General features: G+C 51.0%; 1 protein-coding gene across 2 annotated transcripts; it reads right to left on the bottom strand.

Annotated features, from left to right (window-relative positions):
• Positions 1-1,547: 1,547 nt before the first annotated feature.
• Positions 1,548-18,410, bottom strand: CALU (calumenin). 2 transcript variants are annotated; one of them, XM_081331472.1, is made up of 7 exons: positions 18,296-18,410; positions 13,573-13,808; positions 10,045-10,238; positions 7,725-7,891; positions 6,373-6,433; positions 5,517-5,716; positions 1,548-4,240 (listed from the first exon to the last, which is right to left on the bottom strand). In XM_081331472.1, the coding sequence occupies exons 2-7, from the start codon at positions 13,797-13,799 to the stop codon at positions 4,136-4,138; spliced, it is 954 nt and encodes a 317-aa protein (XP_081187598.1). In that variant the 5' UTR covers positions 13,800-13,808; positions 18,296-18,410; the 3' UTR covers positions 1,548-4,135. The 2 variants fall into 2 exon arrangements, with proteins under 2 accessions (XP_081187598.1, XP_081187599.1); XM_081331473.1 differs by lacking the exon at positions 10,045-10,238 and adding an exon at positions 9,797-9,990.
• Between the last annotated feature and the right edge of the window lie 2,375 nt (positions 18,411-20,785).

Genomic DNA, 20,785 nt, shown 5'->3' with positions numbered 1-20,785 from the left:
GTCCCTCTTGTGATTGGCTCACAGCTTTGTGAGCTTTACCCAGAGGGAAAACCCACTTTTACCTCAATTTGGGGTCATTTTCCCAGCGCTCCCCTAACCCCTATCTTGCAAGGTATCTTGCCAGCAGTGCAGAGTTCCAGCCTAGGTCTTATAACGTCGAAACCCTGATCTAGAACCGCACTCAGCTCTCGCGCAACCAGACTCCACTCAGGTGGCCAAGATTCAGCAGAAGCAGCCCATCGTTTTGTCTTTTCTTTTTTAAAAAAAATTCCACAAAGCTGCTGTGAATTTTAGGACCCCCGTTGCTCTCCACCTGTACCCTTTCCTTAGAATTCGGAGCAAGCCATTGCCACGATAAACCCAGTTCAAGGGATCCCGTGCAAACCGCTGATTTGGGAAGAGCAGCTGCGATGGTTCGCCGATCCGCCCGGAAGGAAGCGGAACATTCCGGACTCCCCAAAAAACAGCTTTGACAAGCAAGCCCATCTTGCCTCAGGCTCCCGTTAAGAATGCTGTTGCTTGGAGTGGCTTTAATGAACCAACTGTTCAAAGCAGCCGTGTCTTTTTTTTTTCCCCTTTCAAAACTTGCTTGCAAAAATGGGTGGGGAGAGAGAGGTGGCGGGAGGGAAAGAGAAGGGAAAAAAGAGATGTGGCTGCTTTAAAGTAAAAGGTAAAGTTTCCCCCGCACATGCGTGCTAGTCGTTTCCGACTCTAGGGGCCGGTGCTCATCTCCGTTTGAAAGCCGAAGAGCCAGCACTTGTCCGAGGACGTCTCCGTGGTCATGTGGCCGGCATGACTAGACGCCAAAGGCGCACAGAACGCTGTTACCTTCCCACCGGAGTGGTCCCTATTTTTCTACTTGCATTTTTACGTGCTTTCGAACTGCTAGGTTGGCAGAAGCTGGGACGAGTAACAGGCGCTCACTCTGTTACGCAGCACTCGGGATTCGACCCGCCAAACTGCCGACCTTCCAATCGACAAGCTCAGCGTCCTAACCCACTGAGCCACCGCGTCCCTGTGGCTGCTTTAATTAGCTGCAAAGAGGTGAGGGCTCACGAGCCCCAAATCACTTTCCGAGTGCGCACAGCCGTAGCAATCTCACACATCACCTCTGCAAAGCCGGCCCAGCGTGGCTTTCTCCTGGGAGTTGAAGTCCACACATCTTAAAAGTGACTAAGGCTTAAGAAAGGCTGACCAGCTGGGGGATTCTGGGAGTTGAAGTCCACACGTCTTAAAGTCACTTAAGAGAAAAATTGGTCCGCTGGGGAATTCTGGGAGTTGAAGTCCACTCATCGTCAAGTAAACCGGGCTCGAGAAACAGCTTTAGAAGATTCCCGCGTGCACATAATAGTCGTCCGGTGTCTCTAAACCCGTTGTTGGGAAAGAGAAAGATTTTTCCTTCTCCCCTCCCGATAAGTACCTAACTGGGCCCCTGTGGAAATAAAACCCGGGATGAACAGGGTGGGCCCTCTCCATCCACCCACCAAACAGCCGTCAAGATACCCAGCTCGAACACACCTGAACGGCAAAACACGCAACGCGCCGGCAAGGATGTAAACAGTTTTATTAAGACACCATTTGTGTGTTGTACATTATATAAAACTCCACGGATGCTGTATAAGAAAAGCCTTGTCCAAGAATTGGCGATGAAGAATTGGGATGGAAAGTTTTTTTTTCTTTCTTTCTTTCCTTTTTTTCCTTCTTTCCTTTCTCCGTAGGCTTTATTTGAATAACGGGAAGAACGCCGAACAAGGAACACCTCCAAGATGGCAAAAACGAGACACAGTTTTGAGTCTCGTCCCAAGCCTGTTACCTGTGACACTAAAGCTTGCCCCCCCCCCACCTGTTCAGCAAAGCAAGGAAACCCAGAATCGGGGGACCCACTTTTCAAAGCTGAGCGTAAATTCTCTCTACAGGAGTAACAGGCCCTGTCCACAAGCCGTGCAAATTTGCTAAGAGGGGGGGGCCCTGACTTTCACCAGGCGCTGCGATAACCACGAGAAGCCAGGATCTATACCAAAGTACACCTTCCAGGTAGAAATACCTGGTGGGGCTGTTTTTCACCTCCTTGGCCCATTTCCTGCTCCGCTTCTGCCTCTCTGGAAAAAAGGTGGCTATCCAATTGTTGTGATGGGTTGCTAGCCGAGTGTCGTGCCTTGCTGGCAAATCCTCGAACACAGGGCCGGCCTATTAGTGTTATCCAAACGAATCTCTTCCTTCCCCTTGCAGCAAGGGGATTAAAATTGACCCGGAAGTAATACTGTTTCAACTCTCCACCCTTGGCTATCGGGGCGATTCCATACCCAGAAAAAAAACCTCGCTAAGGAATCCACGATTAGTGTCACGAAGCCAAGTGGGAAAGCAAGCTTACATCCTAGGCGTATCCTAGCCTGTGCACCTAGCAAAATGTCCTCCTCCCTTGGAGTTTTGCAAGGGGCGTGTGTGTGTGTGTGTGTGTGTGTGTGTGTGTGTGAGTGAGTGAGTGAGAAAAAAAAACTAGCATTATTTCACTTTGCAAACGCTGCAAAAGGAGCCGGACGTTCAGGAAAGAGCAGATCCGAACAAGCACAGCGCTCGGGTTCCAAACGAAACCCCGCACACAAATCCACACAACTTTTTTTTTTGCCAGGCGGTCTTAGCAAACTGGCACCCAAACAGGGGAGTTTTAAGAAAACGCGGCCGAAATGCCAAGACATTTTCTCCGGCCAAATATCGTGGCGTGTGTGTGTGCGTGTCTGTGTGTGTAAAAGATGCAGGACGGGAGATGGTGTCGTTTCCAGGAATCAAAAACAAAGGACGAGAGGGCGGACTTGCCTTCTCAAGCAAAGGATCTATCCTGACAGATTAGGGTCTGGGGGGGGGGTGTCTCTCTTAGTATTCCGCCCCCCAAGGCCATGTGGCTAGGAAAAGCATTGAAGGAAGAGAGGTGTGTGTTTTAATTTTAGGAGTGTGCTTCTCTGCGTTCACTTCGGGAGCACGTTTTGGCTCGGGGTCTCCTCCCCTTCGCATTGGGCCAACTGCTTTTAATGAAAAAAGGCACTTCAAAAATGCAGAATATCCCGGTGTCCTTAGAGCTGACAGCGGCCCCCTTCCTCCTTCTGAGCCTAAAGACAAACTGAGGGGGTTCACCCCCTACTCTACGTTACCGGATGGTGGTCCAGAAAAGTCTAGGTTGGCTACTTCAACCTGGGACAGACCCACATCAGCCTCGCCTCTTCAACCTCTCCCGAGTAGCCGTTTTAATCCCGGAGCGGAAACCAAGCCGAGATCACCAGCCTGCATATGATGCCAGAGTCCCAGGTACGACGCAGCTTGTAACATCGCCGTCCGTGCCGCAGCTCGTGCCGGAAAGATCCCTCGAAATGATGCAGCTGAGAGAAACCGAGGCACGGGGCATCGTTCCGGAAGATGTTCGGGTGCCAGAATTGAAGGAGACGCCGGAGGGAGATTTAAATTGAGATTTCTGCTGCTTTCAAGGTGGGAAGATTTCCCGGCCGGAGCAGAGAAGCTAAAACGCGTTGACCAAACTTCCCTGTCGGTGTAAAAGATGGAAGAACAGGGGAGGGGGTCTTTTGAGCGCAAACCCCACCCCCGCGTCCGACCTCCTCGGCCGTGTCTTGTTCTCCGGCTTTCTGACTTTGCGGCTTAACACACCGATGTTAAAATAAAAATTTAAAAAAAAATTAAAAAAAATGGGAGGGGGACAGGGCTGTTACCCCTCCCTGACGCTTCGGCAGATGCATTCTTCATTTCACACGGAACAAAAATAAAAAAGAATAAACTTGAATTTGTTAGACATAAAAGAACATGCAACTCTATTTTTTTTTTTAAAAAAAAAAAGCAAAACCTTGGGGTTTCAACCGAAGGCGATGTCTCACAATACTGACCTCCCCGCCTTGGAGGGAGTGAAGTGGGGGGGGAGGGAGGAAAAAAAAGGAGGATGGGACCAATTGGGGGGGTAGGGGGGGTTTCTCCTCTCCCCTCCTCCCATTGTTGGCCAAAACAGAGTCTTGATAGTAGTGAGCAATTGTGTGTGTGTGTGTGTTAATCCCGAAACAGTAAAAACAATACTTTCCCCCCCCCCACCCCAACCTTTCTTCCTTTAAAAAAAAGGGAAAAAAAGAGGATTCCTGGCTTAGAATTCATCGTGCCGTACTAAGGCTTCTCCGAAGTCCGTGGCCTGGCTGCCCACAAACAGGTCGTACTTGTCCACAACTTCTTCTCTGGTGAGTTTGCCGTCCTGGAAAAAGGGAAGGAACCCAACGTTGGGTCATGAAACGTCTGCCAAAAAAAGCACCAAGGACCCCACAATCCTCCTCCTCCTCCTCTCCGCAAACCCCCCTCCCTTCCAGCACTGATGACGTTCCCTAGTTGGGTCATGAAACGTCTGCGAGAAAACCACCCAGCTCAGAGAGCCCCAAAGGACCCCGCAGTCCTCCTCCTCCTCCTTCCATCCTCCCTACCTCCGTTCTTCTTTCTCCTTCTTAATGTCATTCATTCCTTTCTCCTTCCTTCCTTCCTCCCTTCTTTCCCCTTGTCGTTCATTCCTTTCTCCTTCCTTCCTTCTTCCATCCCTTCTTTCCCCTTAATGTCTTCATTCCTTTTTCCTTCCTTCCTTCCTCCCTCCCTTCTTTCCCCTTCTCATACATTCTTCTCCTTCCTGCCTCCCTCTTCTTTCCCCTTCTTGTCGTTCATTCCTTTCTCCTCCCTCCCTCCCTTCTTTCCCCTTAATGTCTTCATTCCTCTTTTTCCTTCCTTCCTCCCTCCCTCCCTCCCTCTCCTTCTCCTTCTCTCCACAATCTGTCTCCCCTCTAGCACTGACGCTGTTCCCTAGTCAGCTCGTGAAGCCTCGGCAAGGAAACCGCCCAGCTCAGGGAGCACCAAGGGCCCCAAAGATGAAAGGCTGTGCCCAGGCCCAAGCTGCCCCATTCTAAAGGGGTGGGTAGGGGGCGTGCAGATCTGCATCCCTACATGGCTTAGGCCCGGGATACTTGCAGGACCGTCTACTGCCGGGGACGACTTCCCATCGCCCGGTGCGCTCACACAGAGAAGGCCTCCTCAGGGTGCCGTCGGCCAGACAATGTCAGCTGGCGACCCCCAGGGGGAGGGCCTTCTCTGTGGGGGCACCAGCCCTTTGGAACCAACTCCCCCTTGAGCTCCAGATGGCCCCGGACCTCCGGTCCTTTCGCCGCGACCTCAAAACTTTTTTCTTCCATCAGGCTGACCTGGATTGATGATGGGTTTTTAAATATGTTTTAATTTTTAACTGTAGTTAATTTTGGGGCTTTTATTTAATTCTTTTTTAATGTATTGTTGTTTTTTATTGTTGTAAGCCGCCCCGAGTCCTTCGGGAGATAGGGCGGCATATAAGTCCCAAAAATAAATAAATAAATAAATAAATCCCTGGCTCCCCTCCTTTCCTGGGGCCTCCCCGGGCGGAGGACGAGGGGCCGTTTGTGGTCTCAGCTGAGCTGCTGAGAGGTGCCCCCCCACCCCTCTCCGCACACCCCTCTCACCTTGTCCTTATCCGACTCGTAAACCAGGTGCCGCGCTTCGGCCTCGGCGTGGTCGTAGTCGGAGGGGAGGATCCAGTCTTTAGTCTCCTCCTTGTCCATCTTCCCGTCGTGGTTTTTGTCCCGGAACTCCACAAATTGTTCTCGTTCCGTCTTCACCCACTCGGGTTCCTCCGTGTCCCCGTCGTGGCTGTACATGTCCCCTGGGGAGGAAACGCGAGGCTCTCAGCCCTCGGCCCCACCTTGCTGAACTGCACCGCGCAGGTCGTCCTCGGCTTAGCGACCAAAGTGGAGCCCAGCGTTCCCGTCGCTAAGTGAGACGGCTGTTAAGTGGATCCAGGTGGTTGGGGCCAATATGCTCGTAAGGCTTACGTGATAAACCAACCGCTCAGGAGAGTGCTGTAAAATGGTGTGTGTGTGTGTGTGTGTGTGTGTGTGTGTGTGTGTGTGTAAGCCTGAATGCTAAGTGTCCCATTTTACGACCTTGCTTTCCACAACGGTTAAGCGAAACACTTGCGGTCCTTAAGTGAATCCGGCTTCCTCCCCCCATTTGATTTTGCTTGTCAGAAGATCGCAAAAGGGGATTACGTCACACACTCACACTCACACACACACACACACACACACACACACACACACGGGACGCTGCAACCGTCATGAATGTGAGTCAGTTGCCAAGTGTCTGAATTTTGATCCCGTGGCCAGAGGGTGGCTGCAACGGTCATTAAGTGTGAAAAAGGGTTGTAAGCCCCCCTTTTCAGGGCCGCTGTGACTCCGAACGGTCACTAAACGAACTGCTGTAAGTCGAGGACCGCCTGTATCTAGTTTTATCATCCAGTCAAGGGCCAAACCAGCTCACCTATGTATTCTTCCAGATTAATGAAGCCGTCTCCGTTCTTATCAATGTCCTCCATGGTTTCCTGTAGACAAAAGTCAGAGGCAGCATTATTTAATTCCTCGTTGTGATTATTTTTATAAACAACTAAAGGCAGCAAACATATTCATACTGCTTCTTCCTATTGTTCTCGTAACAACAACCCTGGGAGGTGGACTGGGATGAGAGAGGTCACCCAGCCGGCTTTCGGGACTAGAACTCACCGTCTCTTAGTGATTGGCCCAAAGTCACCCAACTGACTGACATGCCTAAGGCGGGGCTAGAACCGTCTCCTGGTGATTGGCCCAAAGTCACCCAGCCGGCTTTCGTGCCTAAGGCGGGACTAGAACTCACCGTCTCCTGGTGATTGGCCCAAAGTCACCCAGCCGGCTTCCGTGCCTAAGGCGGGACTAGAACTCACCGTCTCCTGCTGATTGGCCCAGTCACCCAGCCGGCTTTCGTGCCTAAGGCGGGACTAGAACTCACCGTCTCCTGGTGATTGGCCCAGTCACCCAGCCGGCTTTCATGCCTAAGGCGGGACTAGAACTCACCGTCTCCTGGTGATTGGCCCAGTCACCCAGCCAGCTTTCGTGCCTAAGGCGGGACTAGAACTCACCGTCTCCTGGTGATTGGCCCAGTCACCCAGCCGGCTTTCGTGCCTAAGGCGGGACTAGAACTCACCGTCTCCTGGTGATTGGCCCAGTCACCCAGCCGGCTTTCGTGCCTAAGGCGGGACTAGAACTCACCGTCTCCTGGTGATTGGCCCAGTCACCTACCCGGCTTTCGTGCCTAAGGCAGGACTAGAACTCACCGTCTCCTGGTGATTGGCCTAGACACCTAGCTGACTTTCATGCCTAAGGCGGCACTCGAACTCACCGCCTGTCGTTTTGTAGCCTGGTGCTTTAACCACTAGGTTCACGCCTTAGGATTTATTTCACCCAAATCCCACTTTTTTTGTTTGCTTCAAGATCTCAATGTAGCTACCCCAGAACACAATGTGAAACACACACACACACACACACCAATCCAGGTACAAAAAAGAGATGAATTACAACCATCTCAACGTAAAGGAAAGCTGCAGTTCAATGCCTGGGGAACAGACACAACAGCCAGACGGGTGCGAATCCTGATGAGGTCTGCCCCCAGAGTGCAATGACAAAGGAGGAACCGTCCCTTAACGACTGGGCAATTCACTTAACAACCATGGGGGCAGAGGTCGTAAAGTGGGGTCAAAACTCACTGCACAAACTTCTCACTTAGCAACTTAAACCTGGGGCTCCGTTGAGGTCGTAAGCCGAGGACTGCCCCATAGCCCGTTGCCAGGTTAGGCCACCCACCTGCACGACGATGTCCTTCATGTAGTCGTATTCCTCCGGGTGCAAGAACGCCGTGAACTCCTCCTTGGTGGCAATCAAGTCTCCATCTTTGTCGGCTGTTTTGAACCGCCGTTCATCCCGCACCATCATCTGCTTGTAATTGAAGCCATCGTCGGGGTCTGGATCATCTGAACGGCACAGGTGGGGATGGGGGGGGCAGAAAGGGAGTGTCACTGAGGAGCAACTGGACCGCCATCCAACCTCACAGAGGCTGCACATCCTGGTCTAGCCAGCCCAGTTCAGGTGGTCCTCGGCTTACGACGAGGAAGTCATAAGCCGAGGACTACCTGTATTATTACAACGCAATCGATGGGAGCGGGGGACGCCTTTGCCAGTTGAAATGTTCATCAGGAAATTTTTCCTTGATGATGATGAAACCAGGGTCAACTTTCCACCGGGGTGGGGGGGTTGTCTGGAAAAGTTGCTTTTCCAGGTTTATCTCCTTCGGGATCTCGTTTCCTTGGGGAGCGCATGCGGATTGGTGTCCCTGGTTATGCAACCCCACAAAAGTCAGGCCGAGAACGTGGTTTATCTGCACACGGCGATTAAATGCGCAGTTTGTGGCCAGGCCCATTGGCAAGGCCGAGTAAGTAGGGCACGACTGACCCTGGATGGCTTAATACAATTCGAAAGCAAAAGCTGCCTTAAAAACGTTCCTTGCTCACAAGGAGACCAATGCAGAATCCCCCAGCCAGCATGCTAATGAAGTTTAAGGCTGAGGACTTCAACTCCCAGAATCCCCCGGCCAGCATGCTAATGAACTTTAAGCCTGGGGACTTCATCTCCCAGAATTCCCTGGCCAGCCATGCTTGGAAGATGCCTGGACTTCAACTCCCAGAATCCCCCGGCCAGCATGCTAATGAACTTTAAGTCTGGGGGATTCTGGGAGTTGAAGTCCACATTATCTTCCAGTGGCAGAGGATGAGAGAGAGAGGTCTGCTGACTTGCTACCCACAGCATTAATCTTAAAGGGGGAGTGGAGACCAGGTCAAGGCGGGGGGGATCAAATGAAGAATCATCTGGAGACCCCTCCTCAAATCTCTGCAGTGGAAGAATGAAGGGTCTTGCCTGAGGGGAACCCGCTAAGGCGAACAAGGGGCCGGCATCATCACTGCAGGGACCACCCCATGGGCTCAAAGCATGACTGCCTGCAAGAGCTTTCCAGCAACAAAATAGGGGTACGAAGCCCACCCCCCCACCCCCATCTTTCCCCAGCAACATTTCTCTGCACCCCTGATCTGAATTGGCAGAGCAGGAGGTGGACCGACCATGACTCTCGTCAGGCCCACCTCAAGCACCCTAGAGCTGGGAAGGTCCCTAAAAGATCATCTAGACAAACCCCTGTGGGCTTCCCCATCCCTAAGAGGTGACCTCTGTAGCTTCGGTTTGACTCCCAGAGTTCTGCATTTGTACTTAAAATGGGAGAGCAGGAAGCGGGCCCTGCATCTCTCACACAGACACGCACACACACACCCTCGGCCCTTTGCAGCACCCTAGATCTGGGAAGGGTCCCTCAGAGATCATCCAGCCCAGCCCCTGCAGGCGTCACCATCCCTGGGAGGCGACTTCTCAGGCTTCCGGTTTGACTCCTAGCGTTCTGCATTTCTACTTAAGAAGGGAGAGCAGGAAGCGTGGGGGGGGGGGGCAGGACACTCCCCTCAGCCCTTTGCAGAAGCCTAGAGCCGAGAAGGGTCCCTAAGAGGTCATCCAGTCCAGCCCCTCCAGGCTTCACCCATCCTATCCCAGAGAACGTGACTGTCCGGCCTCGGTTTGACTGCATTTGACTTAAAAAGGGAGAGCGGGAAGCAGGCCTAGCATGACACACACACATCCCTCGGCCCTTTGCAGCACCCTAGAGACGAGAAGGGTCCCTAAGAGGTCATCCAGTCCAGCCCCTGCAGGCTTCACCACCCCACCCCCGAGAGGTGGGCAACCAGCCCTCGCTTTGAAACCCCCCCCCCCGGTCAAATGCTCGATGGCTGCTTTCCAGCATGGCTGCCACCCCCACACCCCCACACCCCCTCGCCCCTTACCCAGGTAAGTGCCATAGGTGGCATTCCTGTATTCCTCCCAGGAGATGAGGCCATCTTGGTCCAAGTCATACTCCTGCCACTGGCGCGCTACGTTCTCATAGACGTACTTCTTCTGCGCCTTCTTAATCCAATCCTTCAGCTCCCCCTCGGTCACAAACCCATCCTTATCCGTGTCTATTTTGCCCACCATCGCGCTACAAGACAAAAGCGGGGCAGAGGGTCAGCCGGGGGGGCGGGAGTGGGCCTACCTAAGACGTAGCTGTAGGTGGCGTTTCTGTACTCCTCCCACGAAACCAGACCGTCCCCGTTGAGGTCGTGGCCCTTCCACTGGCGCTCCACGTCCTCGTAAATCCAGCGCTTCTGGGCAAACTTAATCCAGGCCTTCAGCTCCTCCACCGTGACTAAGCCGTCCTTGTCGGCATCGATTTTACTTACAATTTTTCTGTGGGGAAGGCAGAAAAAGAATGAGGAGGAGGAGGAGGAGGCAGGCTTATGGGGGGGGAACACAGGGAGGGTGGGGTTGGGGAGCTGGTGAAAAAGGGGAGAGGGACCAGAAGACCAGACCCCCAAAAGGCCAGTTTAATTGTCATGGCCCAGCAGAGCAGTGTCTTTCCACCTTGGCAGCTTTAAGATGGTGGATTTCAACTCCCAGAATCTTTCAGTCTGGTTTAAGGTTGAGTGGACTTCAGCTCCCAGAATTCCTCAGTCTGGTCTATCTATCTATCTATCTATCTATCTATCTATCTATCTATCTATCTATCATTCTCTATCATCCTCTATTTATCATTCTTCTCTCTGTATTAATCTATTTATTATCCCATCTATTATCCTTCTGTATCTATCTATCATCCATCTCTCTGTATTAATCTATTTATTATCCCATCTCTATCTATTTCTATCATCCTATCTATTTATCATTCTTCTCTCTCTGTATTAATCTATTATCCCATCTATTATCCTATCTCTCTGTCTGTCTGTCATCTATCTATCTATCTATCTATCTATCTATCTATCTATCTATCTATCTATCTATCTATCTATCTATCTTTCTCTATCATCCTCTATTTATCATTCTTCTCTCTGTATTAATCTATTTATTATCCCATCTATTACCCTCTCTGTATCTATCTATCTATCTATCTATCTATCTATCTATCTATCTATCTATCTATCTATCTATCTATCTATCTATCTATCTATCTTTACTGTCTGTAAATAAATTTGAATAAATTTATTTGAATAAATAAATTATTTGAATAAATAAATTTGGGGAAAAAAAGTTCAGTGTTAAGAGCGGATTCAAACGCCAATAATCCTGCTTCTCCACCCCAACCCCAAAGTCTGGAACAGCAGAAGCATCAGAATCCAGAGCCAAATATAACCACAGTTGTCAACTCCTGTGATTTGACACCTGGGCACAGAGGGAGGGGGAGGGAGGGGGGAGGGCAGCAGAGGGCCTTAGCCAAGTCCCCACTTTCTTCCGGGCCTCTCAGGAGCTGATGCAATAAAATCAAAGCGATTATGCGCATTGGGGAAAGCAGCCGTATATTAAAGGGCATTAATTAATATGCTGGTTTCTCTCCCCAGCGCCCAGACCAAACCCCTCTTTAAGCATGCTCAAATTAAGACGAAGAAAGCATTTGCAGCTTGGTCTCTGCTAGACTTTCATGATTATTTAATCAGTCCGCTGGAATAGAGCTGGGAGGGACCCTCGAGGTCTTCTAGTCTAACCCTCTTCTCAAACAAGAGACCCTACAGAATTGCTGGCAAGTGACTGTCCAGTCTCTTCTTAAAAACCTCCGGTGATGGAGCACCCACAACTTCAGGAGGCAAGCAGTTCCACTGGTTAATTGATTTGGCAGTATAGTATAGCAGAATCATCAAGTCGGAAGGGACCTTAGAGGTCTTCTAGTCCAACCCCCACCCCCACTCAAGCAGGAGACCCTATAGGATTTCAGACCAATGGCTGTCCAGTCTCTTCTTGAAAGCCTCCAGTGGTGGAACACCCACAACTTCTGGAGGCAAGGAGTCCCACTGATTTAATTGTCCTCACTTTTAGGAAGTTTCTCCTTAATTCCAGGTTGCTACTCTCTTTGATGAGTTTCCATCCGCTGTTTCTTGCCTCACCTTCTGGTGCTTTGGAAAATAGGTTGACCCCACTCCTCTTCTTTGGGGCAGCCCCTCAAATATGGAAAGACTGCTATCATGTCACCCCAGTCCCTTCTTTTCTCTAGACTGGCCACTTACGTGCATGTCAGCAAACTAACAGATCAGCTGTCCAGCTTTGCAAGACAGACAGAGCTACGCATAGGAACTGGGGGGGAAAAACCAGTTTAATTCCAGCACATTTCCCCTTGAGAAATCGGAGGCAGAATTAAGAATTCGGGCTGAAAGGCTGCAAGGAAAATAAATGAGCTGGAACGGATCGAGGCTTTGGTGTAAAGTAGACTGTCGATGTTGCGTCCTGCCCTAAATGACAAGCCAGGTGTGACACTTAATTTGCACAGGCCTCAGCAATACCATGTAGTCCTCGGCTTACGACCACAATGGAGCCTCACATTTCCGTTGGTAAGCAAGACAGTTGTTAAGGGAACTTTGGCCCATTTCGCCAGCTGGCTTGCCACAGTTCTTAGGCCAGGGATCGGCAACCTTGGCTCTTTTATGACTCATGGACTTTAACTCCCAGAATTCCTCAGCCAGGATGGGGGAACTATGCCCCCCTCATGACTTTTGGACTTCAACTCCCAGAATTCCTGAGCCAGCCATGCTGAGGGGAAAGGGAGAGGTTTCCATGCTGAGCCATGCTGGCTGAGGAATTCTGGGAGTTGAAGTCCACCAGTCATGAAGGGGCCAAATTTCCCTCATGCTGGCTGAAGAATTCTGGGAGTTGAAGTCCACGAGTCATGAAGGGGCCAAATTTCCCTCATGCTGGCTGAGGAATTCTGGGAGTTGAAGTCCCCGAGTCATAAAGGGGCCATAGTTCCCCCATGCTGGCTCAGGAATTCTGGGAGTTGAAGTCCACGAGTCATAAAAGAGCCAAGGTTGCCTACCCCTGCCCTGTGCTATTTCAGACAGGTGGATATCCAGTCTCTTCTTAAAAACCTCCAGTGATGGAGCGCTCATGATTTCTGAAGGCAAAGCTGTTCCACTGGTTAATTGTTCTCACTGTCAGGAAGTTTCTCCTTCATAGAATAGAATAAATAGAATAGAATAGAATAGAATAGAATAGAATAGAATAGAATAGAATAGAATAGAATAGAATAGAATAGAATAGAATAGAATAGAATAGAATATATAGAATAGAAAATATAGAATAGAATTGAATGAAATAGAATAGAATTTGGAACAGAATAGAATTTGGAATAGAATAGAATAGAAAATATGGAATGGAATAGAATGGAATGGAATGGAATGGAATGGAATGGAATGGAATGGAATAGAATAGAATAGAATAGAATAGAATAGAATAGAATAGAATAGAATAGAATAGAATAGAATAGAATAGAATAGAATAGAATATGGAACAGAACAGAATAGAATTTAGAATAGAATAGAGTAGAGTAGAGTAGAGTAGAGTAGAGTAGAATAGAATAGAACAGAATAGAATATGGAATAGAATAGAATAGGAATAGAAATATGGAGTGGAGTAGAACAGAACAGAACAGAATAACAGAGACCTTGGAGGTCATCTAGTCCAACCCCCTGCCGCCGCCCAAGCAGGATGGTGTCAGACCAATCCAAGTTTAAGCTGGCACTCAGCCCAGCACTTCCCTTACCCCAACCGCTCCTTGCTCTCCTCGGGAGTCAGCTGGTCAAAGGTCTTGGCCTCATCCGCCCCCAGGAAGGCATCGTGGTCATAGTCGAAGTTCTGGCCGTCGTCGTGGACCTTGTCGCTCAGCTGAGCGTCGTGGTGGACCCGCTCCTTCTTCTCGGTGGGCTTGCTCTGAGCGCAGAGGGCCCACAGGGCCAGGTACCCGACGACTTGTTGAACGCCCAGCACCATGCTCAGGCCCTGTGGGGTTCAAGCAGCAGAAATGGAGTGGACTGATTTGGGGCCCACGAAGGCGGTGGCTCAAACAGACAAAGAGGAGATGTTTTTCCCCTTTCTCCAAAGGCCGGAGCCGAAGGTCACCCGGCGATATTGAGACCTCGAAGAACCAGGACGGACCAAAGGAAATATCTAAGTTGGAGTGTCCGGAACCGGGGTCACTTTTAAGGACTTGTCGACTTCAACTCCCAGAATTCCCCAGCCAGCCATGGGGAATTCTGGGAACTGAAGTCCACCCATCTCAAAGCATGCTGGCTAGGGGACTCTGGGAGCTGTCCACCCATCTCAAAGCATGCTGGCTAGGGGACTCTGGGAGCTGTCCACCCCTCTTAAAGCATGCTGACTGGGGGATTCTGGGAGCTGAAGCCCACCCATCTCAAAGCATGCTGACTGGGGGATTCTGGGAGCTGAAGTCCACCCCTCTTAAAGCATGCTGACTGGGGGATTCTGGGAGCTGAAGTCCACCCATCTCAAAGCATGCTGACTGGGGGATTCTGGGAGCTGAAGTCCACCCCTCTTAAAGCATGCAGACTAGGGGATTCTGGGAGCTGAAGTCCACCCATCTCAAAGCATGCCAGATGGGGAATTCTGGAATTATCCAAGGACTTACACGCATTTCCCTAGATCCGGACCACGCTGTTTGCATTCCAGCCTATGGATCTATTTATATCCTCTCCGATCCTTTTACATTTCTGCAAGGATCTCTTTTCTGCAGAAGCCAACTTATATATTTCCACCAGCGCCTCAGGACAAGGGGCAGCCTCCCCCACCCAACACACACACACACAGAAAATGCCAAAACAAAACCTTGGACAATTGACATTTTGCTGCCAAAAGGTCCCAAATTGTGACTGCAAAGGTCACAAATCTTTCCAAAGACCTTTTGAGGACCATGGATTGCTTTCGTTCTGCACTGTGCTATTTTCAGGATCACAAATCCAGCTGCCGCCATCAAGGCAGGTCAAGATGAGAGAAAGGGGGAGGGAGACTTGTCCCTGGAACAGCCCCGGGTTCCAGAAGGGGTTTTATATGATCCTACAGCAAAAGTCCTGGGTTCACCCAATATACATGGGACTAGGTTTGCTTAGCAAAGTGGTCCTCAACTTACGGCAACAACCGAGCCCACAATTTAGGTTGCTTAAGTGAGAAATTTGTGAGTTTTCCCCCATTTTACGACCTTGCTTGACACGGTCGCTAAGTGAATCCCTGCGGATGTTAAGTGCGTCACACAGTTGCTAAGTGAATCCGGCTTCCCCTTTTGACTTTGCTCGTCCGAAGGTCGCAAAAAGGGGATCACGTGACCCCGGGACGCCGCGACCGTCGTAAATACCAGTCAGTTGCCAAATGTCTGAATTTTGATCACGTGACCACGGGTGTGTGTGTGTGTGTGTGTGTGTGTGCGCGTGCACACCGTAAAGGTCGTATGTGTGAAAAACGGTCACAAGTCCCTTTTTCAGTGCCGTTGTAACTTCGGTCACTAAACAAACTTCTGTAAGTCGAGGACTGCCTGCATAGTCCTGTCCTTCTTGGTACCTATGACGAACCTGGGCAGCGCCGAAAGATAAAAATGCAGAAAGCAACACACACACACACACACACACACAAAAACCAACACAAAAGTCGTGAAAACCAGCAAAACAATCAGATGGGCAGCTCGCAACGTTGAAAACAACACAAAATTGTGTGCAGGTAATCCATGACTTACAATGGTCTGTTTAGCAGCTGGAAGTTACAAGGGCACTCAAAAAAGCGACATGTCCGTTTTTTACACTTACAACCTTTGCGATAATCATGTGATCAAAATTCGTAGGCTTGGCAACTGGCGTGGACTTATGACAGTTGCACAGTATCCCGGGGTCATGTGATCCCCTTTTGCGACCTTCCGACAAGCAAAGTCAAGGGGGAGGCTGGATTTATTCAACAACCGTGTGACTCCCTTCACAACTGCAGTGATTCACTTAACAACGGCCGTACAATGGGGCAAAACTCACTTAACGTCTCGCTTAGCAACGGAAATTTTGGGCTCAATTGTGGTCCTAAGTCCAGGACTGCCTGTATTGAAAATTGAAAACCGCCACCCATTGTGATTTCTGTTTTATCGTTTTTGGAAATATTTATCCATTAGGATTTGAATGCTTCAACACCAGTGTTCCTCAAACCTCCGCAAATTTAAGATGGGCGGACGTCCAACTCCTAGAATTCCCCAGCTTTTGTTGGCTAGGGAATTCTGGGACTTGGATGTCCCAGACGCTGAGGTTTGAGAAGCAGCGCTATAAGCTCTCCAGAGTCATTTCAATATGAGACGGGCAAGCAAATAAATGTAATAAAGAAATTAATAACCACAGAAAGCATTAAAAGCTTTCTCTTCTCTTCTCTTCATTCCATATTTTCTTCTCTATTCTATTCTATAAAATAAAAAACATAATCAACGGAGAGCACCATCCATATTGCTCAAAGCGCAACCACTAAGCAAGCTTTCCGCCTGGGACACCGGTGGTTAGAAATGTGAATGGTTTTTATTATGGTGGGTTATTGGAACCCAGTCAATGCCTGAGGATTCGTGGGAAGGAAGCCACCATTAAGCCGGGCATTTGATCCATGGACCCGGTGATCTAGTTGACTCATTAACAAGAGGCACAAGAGGAACAGACGAGATTAGGAATTAATCTTTACTTCCGCAAGAGGCAGCGAGGGATGACAGTTGGGGAAGAGCTGAACATTCAGCCCGTATTCCCGAATATACAGGTAGTCCTCAAATTACATGCATTCATTTAGCGACTGTTCGCACGACACTGGAAAAAGTGACCGATGGCCGGCTTTCACACTTACGACCGTTGCCGCAGCCGACGGTCCAATGATTAAAATTCAGACACTTGGCAAGTGCTTATTTATGACGGCCGCAGTGTCCCGGGGCCGTGTCCCCTTTTGCAACCTTCCGAGAAGCAAAATCAATGGGGGAAGCCAGATTCACTTCACAACCGTGTGGCTAACTGAACAGCCGCAGTGATTCACTTAACGACTGTGGCCAGAAAGGTCGTAAAATGGGGCAAAACTCACTTAGCAGCTGTCTTGTTTAGCACAGGAAATTTGGGCTCCATTGCAGCGATATATCCAGGACTCCCTCTATACAATAAACATTTTGCTTTCCTTTTTGTGGTGAGGCTCTACTAACCAGCCTGGGAAGGTGGAATCAGGTGAGCCCAGCTGGGGAATTCTGGGAGTTGAAGTCCACAAACCTTAAAGTTGCCAACTTTGGAGACCCCCTGACCTACACAAACACACAGCTGTAAAACAGAAGCTCTGCTCCCCCAGAACAACTGGGCACAAGCCGGTTCTGGCCAACCATGGGGACAATCCGGCCAGTATGGCTGGATTGGGGGATTCTGGGAGTTGAAGTCCACAAACCTTAAAGTTACCTTTTTATAACTGTAAAATAAAAGCTCGCCCCGAGAACATCGGGGCCCAAACTGGGCTGACCACAGGGACAATCGGACGGAAGGGGGGGGTTCCATGCTGGCCTCCCTCTGAGCAGGGATCAGGGCAAACCTCCCCCCCCACCCCCCAAAATAAGGTCCAACTTCCTTCTGGGCGAAAGCAGATCCACTCCCAATGTCAGATCTTTGCCACTCACAGCTGGAGAGGATGCAAGAGGCTACTCAGGACCCTCATCTCTGCCCCAAGACCGGGTTAAGGCTGTCCTCGGATTCAGGGGTCCACAGGCCCCCCCTGGGACCCCTCCCCAAACCCTTCCCGCCATGCCCCACCAGGGGGGACCCCCAGAAGACCCCAGATGTGATCCCCCCCTCCAGCTGTTATGGAACCCTTGGGTTCAGCTTGACCTTCTTTGGCTTCACCTGATCTTGAGCGGACTCAAAGGAGACCCCTGGCCGAGGGAGATCAACCCTCCCACCCCCTCCAGACCCCCTCCCCAAAATGGATATGGGGGGGTGTTTCCACCTCTATACACACACACACACACACACACACACACACACACACACACACACAGAGCCTGGCTGTCCCTCCTGCCTCCCTTTCCAACCGGCTCTTCCCAAACAAGCGGGCTTCGGGCCGCCCCCCCCCCCACTCCCACCGCCCCGCATCCCGCCCGCTGGGGACGATGGGGCCGGGAGTCCAGGCGGCCGGGAGACTTCGCAGCTGGAACCCGGCCAGGCTGGTGAGTTGGCCGAGGGAGGGAGGGAGGGAGGGAGGGAGGGAGGGATGCGCTGCCCGAGAGCCCTTCGGCCTGAACGGGCTGGAAGAGAAGTCATGGGGAGGACTACAGCACCCATAAGGCGCAGCCGCGGAGCATGGGAGGTGTAGTCCCCACCCCACCCCAGACTCAACGCCGGGACTAAGCGAGCCGGCTGTCCGGTTCGTTCCTCCCCCGGGCTCAACCAAGCCGAAATCGCTCCGCATCCACCGCCCGGTGCCCACCCGTCCTCGCTTACCGTCCGCGGCGACGTCGGAGAAAAGCGGCGGCAACGACGACCCTCGCCGGCGGACGACGGAGAGAAGAGGGGAGGAGCCGCGCAGGCGCAGTGACGCCCGCCAGCGCCCACGTGACGGCGGCCCAGGCTGACGCGGGCGAAGGGCGACGTCAGCGGCGCCCGTCCGATTGGCTGCCGGAGGACCGACGGTCCCGCCCCTCCCCGGAGTGGACTATAAAAGGGCGCTTGGCTGGCCACGGCCCCGCAGTCGCCGCCGTGGCAGCGGCGCGGAAAGGCGGGCGGGGTTCTGCTCGGAGGGTGGGAGAAGTTTCGTGGCGCGTCGCTCTTGCGACGGGCGCGGGAAGCCGCTCTGAGGAAGCTTCGCTGCGTGGCGTCCCGCCTTCGTAATGGGCAGGGGTAGGCAACCTCGGCTCTTTTAGGACTCATGGACTTCAACTCCCAGAATTCCTGAGCCAGCTTGGCTGGCTCAGGAATTCTGGGAGTTGAAGTCCCTGAGTCCTAAAAGAGCCGAGGTTGCCTACCCCTGGTAATGGGAATGAACGCCCGGAGAAGTAGCCGATGTGAGACCCTCCAGCGGGCTAGCCCAGTCCCGGTTGTGAGGCGTGTAGGTTGTGTGCGTGTGTTGCGGGACTGCTCTGCAGTGGCTTTGTCAGGTGTCCTGACGCCCTTCTGCAAACAGACTGGTGTGCTTCCCTCCAGCTGTGCAGCTATCATGCCCTGGGGGGGGTGTGCGCTTTTTCAGTTTTTTAGAGATCTCTAGCAAATCCCCAAACTACACCCATAGTACTACTTAAAATAAAACCTCTTAAGTTATCAAAGTGAACTGAACGTAATACAGATAGTCCTTGACTTATGACAGTTCATTAAGTGACCACAGTTATGACACTGAAAAAGGTGACTTACGAGCCTTTTTCACACGACCACTGCAACATCCCCATAGTCACGTGATCAAAATCCAGATGCTCTGCAACTGATTCACATTTATGATGGTTGCAGCGTTCCAAGGAGAAGATACCAGTATTTAGCAAAAAAAAAACAACTACAAAGTATAATTGACAGATAAAAGGGGAACCTATCAAACAAGTTTTTACTTTTAATCAGGGCTTTTTTTCATCATAGAACGCTCAGAACGGAGTTCCGGCACCTTTTTTGGATGGAACCTTGTAAGGTAGGCAAGGCGGGTTGTATGACGTGTGAGTTCCGGCACCTTTTTCTTTTTACAAAAAAAGCACTGCTTTTAATTATTAGAAATCGTCCTTAACCAAAACAGGTCCACGGGTAAATCATTTTACAGGAAGCTCAGCAAGGGCTGAGGTAAATATCAAAAGATTATATAATTTTTTTAACTATAATTACTGGGGTACCAATACTACAATACCATATACTTCATTTGACTGGTCAGTTGATCTTCTCCAAGCAAGAGCACCCACCAGCCGTAATAAAGTAGACTAAAATGAGAAATTGAAGTAAGATAAAATAGCTACATTGGGATTAAATGGAATAAAATATAGTAGGTAAGATAAAGTAAAGATAAAAGAAGATGGAGGAGGAGAAAAGGAGCAGGAGCAAGAGAAGCAAGAAGGCAGAGGGGAGGAGCAGGAGAAAGGGGAGAGGAGGAAGAGAGCAGGAGCGAGAGGAGGAGCAGGAGAAAGAGGGGAGGAGGAGGTGAAAAGGAGGAGCAGAGCAAGAGGGGAGGAGAAAGGAAGACGAGAAAAGCAGGAGAGGGGAGAGGGAAGGAGGAAGAGGAGGAGAGCAGGAGCAAGAGGGGGAGGAGCAGGAAGAGCAGGAGAAAAGGAGAGGAGGAGGTGGTAAAAGGAGGAGCAGGAGCAAGAAGGGAGGAGAAAGGAAGAGAAACGGAGAGCAGGAGCGAGAGGGGAGGAGCAGGAGAAAGGGGAGAGGGGAGGAGGAGGTGAAAAGGAGGAGCAGAGCAAGAGGGGAGGAGAAAGGAAGACGAGAAAAGCAGGAGAGGGGAGAGGGAAGGAGGAAGAGGAGGAGAGCAGGAGCAAGAGGGGGAGGAGCAGGAAGAGCAGGAGAAAAGGAGAGGAGGAGGTGGTAAAAGGAGGAGCAGAGCAAGAAGGGAGGAGAAAGGAAGAGAAGGAGAGCAGGAGCGAGAGGGGAGGAGCAGGAGAAAGGGGAGAGGGGAGGAGGAGGTGAAAAGGAGGAGCAGAGCAAGAGGGGAGGAGAAAGGAAGACGAGAAGCAGGAGAGGGGAGAGGGAAGGAGGAAGAGGAGGAGAGCAGGAGCAAGAGGGGGAGGAGCAGGAAGAGCAGGAGAAAAGGAGAGGAGGAGGTGGTAAAAGGAGGAGCAGAGCAAGAAGGGAGGAGAAAGGAAGAGAAGGAGAGCAGGAGCGAGAGGGGAGGAGCAGGAGAAAGGGGAGAGGGGAGGAGGAGGTGAAAAGGAGGAGCAGAGCAAGAGGGGAGGAGAAAGGAAGACGAGAAGCAGGAGAGGGGAGAGGGAAGGAGGAAGAGGAGGAGAGCAGGAGCAAGAGGGG

The sequence above is a fragment of the Vipera berus genome (genome assembly GCF_964194415.1).
Source record: "Vipera berus genome assembly, chromosome: 6".
In the NCBI taxonomy this organism is placed as follows: Eukaryota; Metazoa; Chordata; class Lepidosauria; order Squamata; family Viperidae; genus Vipera; species Vipera berus.
The sequence above is the reverse complement of the archived record's forward strand: the minus strand, read 5'-3'. Positions and strand labels throughout refer to the sequence as shown.